This window comes from Oncorhynchus mykiss, chromosome 22 (genome assembly GCF_057628025.1).
Source record: "Oncorhynchus mykiss isolate SJ-2025 chromosome 22, ASM5762802v1, whole genome shotgun sequence".
Classification (NCBI taxonomy): Eukaryota; Metazoa; Chordata; class Actinopteri; order Salmoniformes; family Salmonidae; genus Oncorhynchus; species Oncorhynchus mykiss.
In genome coordinates, this window is record NC_143043.1 from 4,181,799 (window position 1) to 4,194,995 (window position 13,197).

The window sequence follows — 13,197 nt, forward strand, 5'->3', positions numbered from 1 at the left end:
CAGTGGGTTAACTGCCTGTTCAGGGGCAGAACAACAGATTTGTACCTTGTCAGCTCGGGGGTTTGAACTTGCAACCTTCCGGTTACCTTCTGGTTACTAGTCCAACGCTCTAACCACTAGGCTACCCTGCCGCTCCAGAACAAAACAACCATTTAATGTGTAGCTGGGACCCTTTGGATTGCCAATAGAGGAAGATCTTCAAAGGTAAGTGATTTATTTTATCGCTATTTCTGACTTTCGTGACTCCTCTGCCTGGTTGTAAAATGTTTGTATGCTTTTGTAAGTGGGGTGCTGTCCTCAGATAATCGCATGGTATGCTTTTGCCGTAAAGCCTTTTTGAAATCTGAAAAGGCACCTGGATTAACAAGAAGTTAAAATTTTAACCGATTTATAACACTTGTATTTTCATGCATGTTTATTATTACTATTTTTGTAATTTGAATTTAGCGCTCTGCAATTTCTCCCGGATGTTGTCGAGGTGGGTCGCTAGCGGCACACCTTGCCCAAAGCGTTTTTTTTTAAGGTATCTGTGACCAATAGATACATATCTGTATTCCCAGTCATGTGAAATCCATTGATTAGGGCCTAATGAAGTGATTTAAATTGACTGATTTTCTTATATGAACTGTAACATCTTTGAAATTGTTGCATGTTGCGTTTATAATTTTGTTCAGTGTATATCAGAGTGTAATGATGTGGATACAGCACTCCCTTGCTCGCTGCTCTGATACTCCGATACCACAGACATCAGAGTCCTCCACGGTTATCCCTTTGGTCTGTGCATTAATTAGAAAACAACACACATACATACACAACTCCAACACTAAAGTAAGTAATCTCTGATAATGATCTCGGCATTTAATATTTATATACAAATCAACAAAATGGAACCGAGCAGATAATTGAGATAAAGCAGCTATGTCTAAATTGGGGTCATGGGAACCAACAATTAGTAAACTATAGCCCACTGCATTTGGTGTAATTACATGTAGATGGAGAGTAATTGTTGTGGAAACAGACACTGCACAGAACGGAGACTATAATAATAAGTATTCGAACAGTAGTAGTAGCATGGCTGTAAAAGCCTGAGAGAGATTTTTGTATCTCAGTTGGTATCATTCATAGATAGTTAGTCTCGGAAATAGTCTCGGAAATCCCAGACCTAGACCTAGGGCAATAGGTCCTTATTGAGGTCAAAAAGGATTATACAATGCATTCAGAAAGTATTCAGACCCTTGACCTTTTCCACATTTTGTTATGTTACAGCCTTATTCTAAAATGTATTAAATAGTTTTTTCCCTCATCAATCTACACACAATAACCAATTGAGGTAGTACTGTATGTACATGAATGTATAGTTAAAGTGACTATGCATATATGATAAACAGAGTGTAGCTAATAGTCCGGGTAGTCCGGGTAGCCATTTGATTACCTGTTCAGGAGTCTTATGGCTTGGGTGTAAAAACTGTTGAGAAGCCTTTTTGTCCTAGACTTGGCACTCCGCTACCATTTTCCATGCGGTAGTAGAGAGAACAGTCTATGACTGGGGTGGCGGGGGTCTTTGACAATTTTTAGGGCCTTCCTCTGACACCGCCTGGTGTAGAGGTCCTGGGTGGCAGGTAGCTTAGCCCCAGTGATGTACTGGGCCATACGCACTACCCTCTGTAGTGCCTTGCGGTCAGAGGCCGAGCAATTGCCGTACCAGGCAGCGATGCAACCAGTGCTCTCGATGTTGCAGCTGTAGAACCTTTTGAGGATCTCAGGACGCACGCCAAAGCTTTTTAGTTTCCTGAGTCGTGCCCTCTTCACGACTGTCTTGGTGTGTTTGGACCATTCTAGTTTGTTGTTGATGTGGACACCGAAGAACTTGAAGCTCTCAACCTGCTCCACTACAGCCCGTCAATGAGAACGGGGGCGTGCTCGGTATTCAGACCCTTTACTCAGTACTTTTTTTAAAGCACCTTGACAGTGATTACAGCTTTGAGTGTTCTTGGGTATGACGCTACAATCTTGGCACAGCTGTATTAGGTGAGTTTCTCCCATTCCCAGATCTTCTCAAGCTCTGTCAGATTGGATGGGGAGCGTCGCTGCACAGCAATTTTCAGGTCTCTCCAGAAAGTTTGATCGGGTTCAAGTCCGGGCTCTGGCCGGGCCAGTCAAGGACATTCAGAAACTTGTCCCGAAGCCATTGCTGCATTGTCTTGGCTGTCTACCTAGGGTCGTTGTCCTGTTGGAAGGTGAACCTTCACCTCAGTCTGAGGTCCTGAGCACTCTGGAGCAGGTTTTCATCAAGGATCTCTCTGTACTTTGCTCCATTCATCTTTCCCTCGATCCTGACTAGTCTCCCAGTCCCTTCCGCTGAACCCCCCCCCCCCCCCACAGTATGATGCTGCCACCACCATGCTTCACTGTAGTGATGGTATTGGCCAGGTGATGAGCGGTGCTCCAAATGGGCTGTCATGTGCCTTTTACTGAGGAGTGGCTTCCGTCTGGTCACTCTACTTTAAAGACCTGATTGGTGGAGTGCTGCAGAGATGGTTGTCCTTCTGGAAGGTTCTTTCATCTCCACAGAGGAACTCTGGAGCTCTGTCAGAGTGACCATTGTGTTCTTGGTCACCTCCCTGACCATGGCCCTTCTCCCCCGATTGCTCAGTTTGGCCAGGCGACCAGTTCTTGGAAGAGTCTTGGTGGTTCCAAATGTATTCCATTTAAGAATGATGGAGGCCACTGTGTTCTTGGGGACCTTCAATGCTGCAGCAATGTTTGGGTATCCTTCCCCGGGTCTGTGCCTCGGCACAATCCTGTCCCGGAGCTCTGTAGACAGTTCCTTTGACCTCGTGGCTTGGTTATTGCTCTGACATGCACTGTCAACCTTATATAGATAGGTGTGTGCCTTTCCAAATCAAGTCCAATTAATTTAATTTACCAGAGGTGGACTCTAATCAAGTTGTAGAAACATCTCAAGAATGATCAATGGAAGCAGGATGCACCTGAGCTCAACTTCAAGGCTCATAACAAAGGGTCTGAATACTCATATAATAAGGTATTTCTGTTTTTTATTTTATTTTTTATAACTGTTTTTAGTTTGTCATTATGGGCTATTGTGTGTAGATTGACGAGAGGAAAATACATATTTGAATCAATTTTAGAATAGGGCTGTAACGTAACAACATGTGGAAAAAGTCAAGGGGTCTGAGCTCTGTAGATGAAAAGTAAGATAGAACAGGCGTTAACAAGATAAAGATGATACTTCTCTATCCGTCCACCTGTATTTCACAACTATGACCAAGAGGGGTCAGACAAACCTCAATCACTCCATCTCACACACTTGACACATTTTTTAAAATTAACTCAATTGTTACTATGAAGAAATACAATGATAACGCATACAAAAAAACGTACTGTAACTGATAAAACATAACTATCCCTCATTCAAGCAGTTTATTTTACCTTTACATGCTCTGTAATTGTGTGTGTGTGTGTGTGTGTGTGTGTGTGTGTGTGTGTGTGTGTGTGTGTGTGTGTGTGTGTGTGTGTGTGTGTGTGCATGCACTTGTGAGTGTATTTCTACTAACTGGTGTGTGTGTGTGTTTGTATGTGTGTGTGCAGGGCCTGCTGAAGGTGGCAATTGACAACGCGCGGGCCCAGGAGAAGCAGGTGCAGCTGGAGAAGACGGAGCTGAAGATGGAGCTGTTCAGGGAAAGAGAGCTCAGGGAGACCCTGGAGAAACAGCTCGCTATCGAACAGAAGAACAGAGGTAGGTGTGTGTGTGTGTGTTTGCACACAAAATAACAGAGGTACTGACAACCACCTGGCAGAGAGAGTGAGAGAGATAGAGATGGAGATGGAAGACAGGGGGAAAAGAGAGAGAGTGAGGGTTTGTGTATGTGATAGAGAGACTCAGAGTCTCTGTGTGTGGGTCACATAGCAGTGCAGTCTACTAGCTGCTGCTCACAAGAACAACAATTACACGACACCAGGGATATTCAACCAGGGTCCACGGCGGTACTGCAGGGGGTCCGTAAAAATATATAACAAAATTAGAATAATATTAAAATGAATTTTCTTTACAGTGTTTTCATGAATATTGCTAGCAAAAACAGAATAAACACATTTCGATTGAAATATATACAGTAGAAAATAGAATAGATTTATTTCTCAACTCGTAATATTACACTCATTGGAGCCAATTATACTCACTGAAGTCAAATGATGAAAACATCAGTAGCCTAAACATCATTATAAGCACCAAGTGGCCTTGATAAATAGTGAAACTGGGCACAAAAGCAATAAGGGCATTATAATGAATAGAAATGTCAATATGACAGCAGTCAAAAATAGTAAATTATTGTCAGCTCGTGCTTATATTGTGTACTTCACGCAATGGCATAAGTTGGATTTAATTTAGCTGTTATCCCACAATTTTTGTAACTTTCACTTGCTTGATACATTTTGACATACCTTTTTTTGTTGTTGTGTGTTTTCGAACATTGTCTTGAGGCATGACCCAACTGCGCTTCAGCTTCAGATCACAGACAGATGGCCTGACATTCTCCTGTAGAATTCTCTGATACAGAGAATAATTCATGTGTCCTTCTATTAAGGCAAGTTGTCAGGCAATCTGTCTGTGAGCTGAAGCTGAAGGTCAGCAAGACAATGATCCAAAACACACAATCAAGTCGAAATGAAAATGGCTAAATAGCAACACATTTGAAGTTTTGGAATGGCCTAACCCCGATTGAGATGTTGTAGCAGGACCTGAAATTAGATGTTCATGTCTGAAAACTCACAAATTTAACTAAGTTAAATGTTCTGCATGGAAGAGTGAGCCAAAATTCCTCCATAGCGATGTGAGAGACTGATCAACAACTACAGGAAGTGGTTGGTTGAGTCATTGCAGCTAAAAGTGGCAGAACCAGTTATTGAGTGTAAGGGGGTAACTCCTTTTTCACACATGGGCATTGGGTGTTGCATAACTTTATTAAATAAATGTGACCCGATTCAGGAAACCCAGACCTTAGCGACTATACGAAGAGTTAGCTCAACGACGGAAGCACGAGAGGCAGCCCGCCAAAAAATGTTTTCACTGGAGGCTTTCGGGGAGATTGGCGGAGGTAGGGTTTACACCTAATCAAACTCCCTGTGCTTACCGTGGGGAGTGTGTGACTGGTCAGGCACCGTGTTATGCGGTGATGCGCACTGTGTCTCCAGTGAGCATTCACAGGTCGGTGCCCTCTGTGCCAGCATTTTCCGGGCGGAAGTGGGCATCCAGCCAGGACGGGTTGTGCCAGCTCTACGCTCGAGACCTCCAGTGCGCCTCCACGGCCCAGTGTATCCGGTGCCTGCTCCACGCACCAGGCTTCCAGTACGTCTCCTCAGTCCGGTGAGACCTGTTCCGGTTCCATGTACCAGGCCTCCAGTATGTCTCCCCAGCCTGGTAAGCCCTGTGGCAGCTCCACGCACCAGGCTTCCAGTACGTCTCCTCAGTCCGGTGAGACCTGTTTCGGCTCCACGCACGAAGCCTCCAGTGATGATCCATGGCCCGGAGCCTGTAGTGATGATCCATGGCACAAAGCCTCCAGTGATGATCCACGGCCCGGAGCCTCCAGTGATGATCCATGGCCCGAAGCCACCAGTGATGATCCATGGCCGAAGCCTCAAGTGAGGACCCATGGCCCAAGGCTACCTGCAGTGAAGATCCAGGGTACGGAGCCTCCAGCGACAGTCTCCCGTCCGGAGCCTCCAGCGACGGTCCCCAGTCCGGAGCCTGCAGCGACAGTCCCCAGTCAGTGGCCTGCAGCGACGGTCCCCAGTCCGGAGCCTGCAGCGACGGTCCCGAGTCCGGAGCCTGCAGTGAGGGTCCCCAGTCCGGAGCCTCCAGCAACGGTCCCCAGTCAAGAGCTTGCAGCGACGATCTACGGTCCGGAGGTCCCGGCGACAACCCCTACACCGGAGGCGCCACCGAAAGGGGGGGAGCCTAAAGCGGAGCGGGGGCACCGGAGCCCCCACTGAGAGTAGATGCCCACCCGGACCCTCCCCTATAGGTTCAGGTTTGCGGCCGGAGTCCGCACCTTTGGGGGGGGTACAAAGGTCAGGGTGTGACAGTACAGATCCTTATTTATTCTCTATGTTTGGTTAGGTCAGGGTGTGACTCAGGTGGGAATATCTATGTTTTCTATTTCTTTGTTGATTTTGTAGAGTGTGGTTCCCAATCAGAGGCAGCTGTCTATCGTTGTCTCTGATTGGGGATCATATATAAGTTGTGATTTTCCGTTTGGGTTTTGTGGGGTGTTATTTTCTGTTTAGTGTCTGTGCCTGACAGAACTGTTCACATTTGTTTTTTGAAATTGTTATTTTTGTTTGAGTGTTTCTTGAAAATAAATATCATGAACACTTTCCACGCTGCGCTTTGGTCCACCCTGCCTTCCACCGACGACGAGTGTTACATGTATTGTGTAGTGGAGCTGCATAAGTGTTGCTCTCCACTTTCTGGAGGATCAAGTTTTGAAATCAGTGGAATTAGAGTATGATAGCTAAAGAGATGAAGGAAACACCTGTCTCTGGATTACATCTTCAAACTAAGGACGTGGCATGACATTCCTGAAAGGGAGACGCGTCCATCATGCATGATGATGTATATGGGTAAGATAGTCTAACGTTAGCTAGCTATATTTTCAGATATTACACGTTTCTAATTTTGACAGAAACTGATTTCATTTCAAGTTAAAGTGTACTGTTAGCTAGCTAGTGTTAGCTGGCTGGCTCCCTAGCTGATGTTATTATTCGTATCCCAGAGCCGTTTGCTTTTCTAGTTAGAGCCTAATGTTAGCTAGCTAACATTGGACCTGGTTGTTTAGCTCCCAGCACTGTGGCATTGTTGGCACTGTTCATTGTTGTTTAACTAGCTAATGTTAGCTGTCTGTCTCGTTAGCTAACGTTATGTGACATGTGTACAACACGTTGAATATGCCCAGTGTCGGTAAACGTCTGCCAAAAGCGTAATGAAATTGTTGCCAACAGAGCTGGTTGTTTTCATGTTATCCAGAGATAAACAAATGATGGGCCAGAACGTCAAGTGTGCGCTCTGAGAGCGAAACGTTATGGGTGGGGCTAAGGCTTAAGAGGGTGTGAACGATGCTGAATGGGTGTAGACGAAGAAGAGCTCTTAACTAGGTACCTAAACATTCAAAGGGGATTTTGAAAGTGAGTTGATCAACTTTCAAAGCAGAATTACTTTCCCATTTTTCCTCAAATGCAGTGCATGATATACCATTTTGTAGATCTGGGTCTCTACTTTTATCCAATGTAAAAAAAAAACACCTTTCACATTTTTCTACATAAGACCGAATCCAGGTGGTAAGTCACAAATAAAATAAGTGTGTAATTGTTATGTTATTTTTTCACTCAGGTTTCCTTTATTTAATAGTAAGTATTGGTTGTAGATCTGATAACATTCAGTATCAAAAATATGCAAAAGTATAGAAAGTTAGAAAGGCTGCAAATAGTTTTTCACGGCATTGCACCATTTTAAGATTATAACTAGAATGGATCAATACAATAGAACGGTCCGCCCTTTTCTTCATTGACTACTGGTGATGACATACGTGAAATTGTTGGGGCAAGAAAAGGTTGAAGACTCCTGCACTACACAATATGAACACAGCACAGTACATTGAACCTACTTACAGAATCTAAATGAAAATACATTGTTTGAGTCCTAAATGGCACCATATGTAGTGCACTACTTTTGACTGGATCCATAGGGTACCATTTTGGACACAGCCCTTGACATTCAATTGAGTGCATGTTTCAGAGCTTATTAAAACAGTTTAACACACATATCTAAATTAATGAACAGGGTCATACTGTACATACATAAAAAAACTGCTGTATGTTTCTATGTCACTGCTTCCAATGAACGAACCACTTAGTATTGTTCCCCACAACAGCGAGAGATCAGATGATTATGGATCCATATTGAATTATAGAAATGAATGATTCATCGTCATTCTAAGCATTAGTGACACAAATAGAACTTAAGTTAACACGTGTGTTTTATCAAGCTCTGCAACAGTTTAATCAAGTACTTTATTATTTAATGAGCCAATTTCATAAAAACAAGCTTAGAAATTAGCTCATTTTCTTTAAGTTCCCTCCAACAGTTGGCTGATTTGAGTTCAACATAGTTTGCTAATTCAGGCAGTCTTATTTCCAGCAATCAAATCAAATTGTATTTGTCACATGCTCCGAATACAACAGGTGTAGTAGACCTTACAGTGAACATGCTTACTTACAAGTCCTTAACAAACAGTGCAGATCAAAAAATAGAGTTAGTAAAATATCTACTAAATAAACTAAAGTAAAAAAACAAAAAACAATCAATAGGTAACACAATACATTTACATAACAATAACGGGGCGATATACAGGGGGCACCGGTACTGAGTATATGTGCGGGTGTACAGGTTAGTCGAGGGCATTTGTAAAGTGACTATGCATAGGTAATAAACAGCGAGTAGTAGCAGTGTAAAAACAAAGGGGGGTGTTCAATGTAAATAGTCCATGTGGCCATTTGATTAGTTTAGTTGTTGAGCAGTCTTGGCTTGGGGGTAGAAGCTGTTAAGGATCCTTTTGCATGCGGTAGCAGAGAGAACAGTGTATGACTTGGGTGACTGGAGTCTTTGACAATTTTTCGGCTTTCCTCTGACACCTCCTTGTATATATGTCCTGGATGTCAGGAAGCTTGGACCCAGTGATGTACAGGTCCATACACACTACCATCTATAGCACCTTCCGGTAAAATGCCAAGCACTTGCCATATCAGGTGGTAATGCAACCGGTCAGGATGCTCTCAATGGTGCAGCTGTAGAACTTTTTGAGGATCTGGGAACCCATACCAAATCTCTTCACTCTCTTGAGGGGAAAAGGTGTTGTTGTGGCCTCTTCACAACTGTCTTGGTGTGTTTGGACCATGATACTTTGTTGGTGATGTGGACACCAAGGAACTTGAAACTCTCGACCTGATCCACTTCAGCCCTGTCGATGTTAATTGGGATGGGGGTCTGTTCGGCCCTCCTTTTCCTATAGTCCATGATCAGCTCCTTTGTCTTGCTCACAGTGAGAGAGAGGCCCACACTGCCAGGTCTCTGACCTCCTCCCTATACGCTATCTCATCGTTGTCGGTGATCTGGCTTACCACTATTGTGTCGTCAGCAAACTTAATGATTGTGCTGGAGTCGTGCTTGGCCACACAGTCGTGGGCGAACAGGGAGTACAGGAGGGCAATAAGCACGCACCCCTGAGGGGCTCCAGTGTTGAAGATCAGCGTTGTTGTTTCCTACCCTTACCGCCTGGGGGTGGCCCGTCAGGAAGTTCAGGATCCATTTGCAGAGGGAGGTGTTTAGTCCCAGGGCGCTATGGTGTTGAACGCTGAGCTGTAGTAAATGAACAGCATACTCATAGGTGTTCATTTTGTCCAGGTGGGAAACGGCAGTGTGGAGTGCGATTGAGATTGCGTCATCTGTGGATCTGTTAGGGCGGTATGAGTCTAGGGTTTCTGGCATGATGGTGTTGATGTGAGCCATAACCAGCCTTTCAAAGCACTTCATGGCTACCGACGTGAATGCTATGGGGTGGTAATAATTTAGCCAGGTTACCTTAGTGTTCTTTTGCACTATGGTGGTCTGTTTGAAACATTTAGGTATGACTTGGCCAGTCCTGTAGCTTAGCATCTGCTTCATCTGACCACTTGGCCGGGTCACTGGTGCTTGCTGCTTTTATTTTTGATGTAAACTGGAATCAGGTGGATAGAATTATGGTTAGATTTTCCAAATGGAGGGTGAGGGAGAGCTTTGTACATGTCTCTGTGTGTGGAGTAAAGGTGGTCTAGAGTTTTTTTCCTGCTTGCACATCTTGCACATTTAACATGGTGGTTGAAATTTGGTAAAGCAGATTTAAGTTTCCCTGCATTAAAGTCCCCGGCCACTAGGATCACCGCCTCTGGGTGAGCATTTTCCTGTTTGCTTATGGCGGTATACAGCTCATTCAATGCTGTCTTAGTGCCAGCATCAGTCTGTGGTGGTATAGAGACAGCTACGAGAAATAAAGATGAAATCTCTAGGTAGATAGTGTGGTCTACAGCTTATCATGAGATACTCTACCTCAGGCGAGCAAAACGTCAAGACTTCCTTAGATATGTTGCACCAGCTGTTGTTACACATATACATAGACCGCCACCCCTTGTCTTACCAGAGGCTGCTGTTCTATCCTGCCAACACAGTGTATAACCTGCCAGGTGTATGTTATTTATGTCGTCGTTCAGCCACGACTCGGTGAAACATAATATATTACCGTTTTTAATGTCCCGTTGGTAGTTTAATCTTGCTCGTAGGTCATCGATTATATTTTCCAATTATTCCACGTTGGCCAATACAACAGATGGCAGTGATGGTTTACTTGCTCACCTACGAATTCTCAGAAGGTAGCCGACATCCACCTCCTTTTTTCCCGTCTTCTCTTCACGCTAATGACAGGGATTTGGGCCTGTTGCCGGGAAAGCAGTATATCCTTCACGTCGGACTCGTTAAAGGAAGTTCGTGGTGAGTAATCACTGTTCTGATGTCCAGAAGTTATTTTTGGTCATAAGAGACGGTAGCAGCAACATTATGTACAAAATAAGCTAAAAAATAAGTTACAAACAAACAAAATAACACAGTTGGTTAGGAGCATGTAAACCGTCAGCCATCCTCTCCGACACCTTTCTAATTGCAGGAAATTAACTTTTGAACAAAAATGTTTCTCTCCGCCGTCAGGTGGGGGGCCCCCAAACAAATCTCGCTTAAGGCCCACAAAAGGCTTGAGCCGGCCCTAATATGTTTCTTGTCTCTTACCACACTTGCCACTTGCCAAGTCATTGTAAATAACAATTTATTCCTAATTGATATGATTAGATAGAAAATTATTAAATAAAATGTATTTGATACATTTATCCTCTTCTCTCTTTTCCCTCAGCAATAATCCAGAAGCGTTTGAAGAAGGAGAAGAAGGCTAAGAGGAAACTGCAGGAGGCTCTGGAGTATGAGTCCAAGAGGAGGGAGCAGGCCGAACACTGCATCAAACAGCCATCACCCTCAGAGAGCCTGCGCTCAGTCAATGGTTAGGGTTGTTTTTTATTCTCTGTTTCACTCTACTTTCATGTTGTCAAGGCTCAGGAGAAGACCCAGACACAGACAGTTTTGAAGTAACCAAAGTTTATTACAAAAACAGGGGGGCAGGCAAACGACAGGTCAAGGGCTTCCAGAGGTCTGTAGTCCAGAGTAGAGTCCGAAAGGTACAGAACGGCAGGCAGGCACAGGGCAGGCAGACTTCAGTAATCCAGGGTGATGTGACAAGGTACAGAACGACACGCAGGCTAAAGGGTCAGGGCAGGCAGACAGGTCAAAAATTCGGAAAGCCAGAAAACAGGAACCAGAGACAGAAAGGAGCACGGGAAAAATGCTAGTAGGCTTGACGTATCAAAACGAACTAGCAACAGACAAACAGAAAACACAGGTATAAATACACTGGTGATAATGAGGAAAATGGAGGGGGGTGGAGACAAGCACAAAGACAGCTGAACAGGTTGTAATAGTACCCCCCCCCCCCCCCCCCCCTCTAGGGGCGCCACCTGGCGTCCTAACTGGGCGCATACCTGGTTGACCAGGGTGATGAGGCCTGGGTCCAGGATGTTCCTAGCGTGACCCAGCACCTCTCCTCTGGGCCATAACCCTCCCAGTCAACCAGGTACTGGAATCCCCTGCCTAGTGGTCGAACCATCAGAAAGCGCCTCACCGTGTACGCCGGTTGGCCCGGCGATGAAACGGGGTAGAGGGGTAGACCTAGAAACAGGAGACATAGGGCTGTGAGACATATGTGAGGTTTAATCCTAGACACATGAAAAGTCGGATGTATATTGAGTGTACAGGGCAACAGAAGACAAACAACTTTCAAAAGTTTGCAGGAATCCACCCGGAGGGGCAGGTCTCGAGCGGACAGCCATACCGTCTGCCCGACAAGATACCGGGGAGCCGGGTTCCGGTGGCAGTCCACTTGTCATCTATACTTGCAGGTGGTCTTGAGGAAAGACAACTGGGCTCTCTTCCAGGTACGGCGACAGCGGCAGACAAACATCTGGGCCGAGAGTACACCGACCTCTTCCGCATGCAGGGGGGGGAGCGGGGGCTGATAACCCTTTGAACACGCGAAAGACGAGAGCCCAGCAGCAGAGCAGGTGAGGGTGTTGCAGGCATATTCAACCCACACTAATTGCTGGATCCAGATGGTGGGGTTGGCGGAGGTCTTGATTGCCAGGTCTTGATTGCTCGCTCCGACTGGCTGTTGAACTGAGGGTAGAACCGATGACTCAATGAGCGTTCAGAACGCCTTCCATAAGCAGGATGAGAACTGAGGACCCTGGTTGGAGACCTTTTCCACCGGGGGTCCATGGATCCGAAAGACGTGCTGCATCATAAACTGGGCCATAGTGGGCCCACTCCAGGACCGAGTGGCAGTGTCAGGAACAAACATCCGGTTATCTGCTGGGAATACTGCGTCCAATGACCTGCTTCCCTATTCCCCAGCTGAGTGCCGTTGCCAGGCACGAGGTGGAATGATATTGATATTATTGGATCCTGGTCGGTAGTAGAGGGAGAAGTTAAACCTGGTGAAAAGCAGGGCCCACCTAGTTTGCCTGGAATTGAGACTCTTGGAGATATTCTAGGTTCTTGTGATCCGTCCACACAATGAACGGATGTTCCGCCCACTCCAAACAGTGTCTCCACTCCTCCAACGCCATCTTCACCGCGAGAAGCTCACGATTTCCCACATCGTAACGGAACCTTGGGAGAGGTGGGTGCAGACGGGGAAAGCCAGGGTGCTGCAGCCCCGGATAAAGTGCCGATAAAAGTTGGCAAGTCCCAGGAAATCTTGCAGCTGCACTCTGGACATAGGCTGGGGTCAATCCACCACCACTCTCACCTTCCCGGGATCCATCTGTACATTCCCTGCAGCGATGATGTACCAAGGAAGGGGATGGTGGAGCGATGCAATTCGCATTTCTCAGCTTTCACAAAAAGCTGATTTTCCAGAAGGTGCTGGAGGACCTGTCGGACGTGGAGCATGTGTTCTTAGGCTGAGTGGGAGAAAATAAGGACGTCGTCAA

At 45.5% G+C, this 13,197-nt stretch overlaps 1 protein-coding gene across 2 annotated transcripts in view; it reads left to right on the forward strand.

Moving 5' to 3' along the window:
* Positions 1-13,197, forward strand: part of dachd (dachshund d) — a 322,323-nt gene that overhangs the window by 292,127 nt on the left and 16,999 nt on the right. For both annotated transcript variants that reach the window (XM_036958501.2, XM_036958502.2), the window contains exons 8-9: positions 3,610-3,757; positions 11,010-11,153. In XM_036958501.2, the coding sequence (XP_036814396.1) occupies positions 3,610-3,757; positions 11,010-11,153 (292 nt within the window). The remainder of the gene's footprint in view (positions 1-3,609; positions 3,758-11,009; positions 11,154-13,197) is intronic.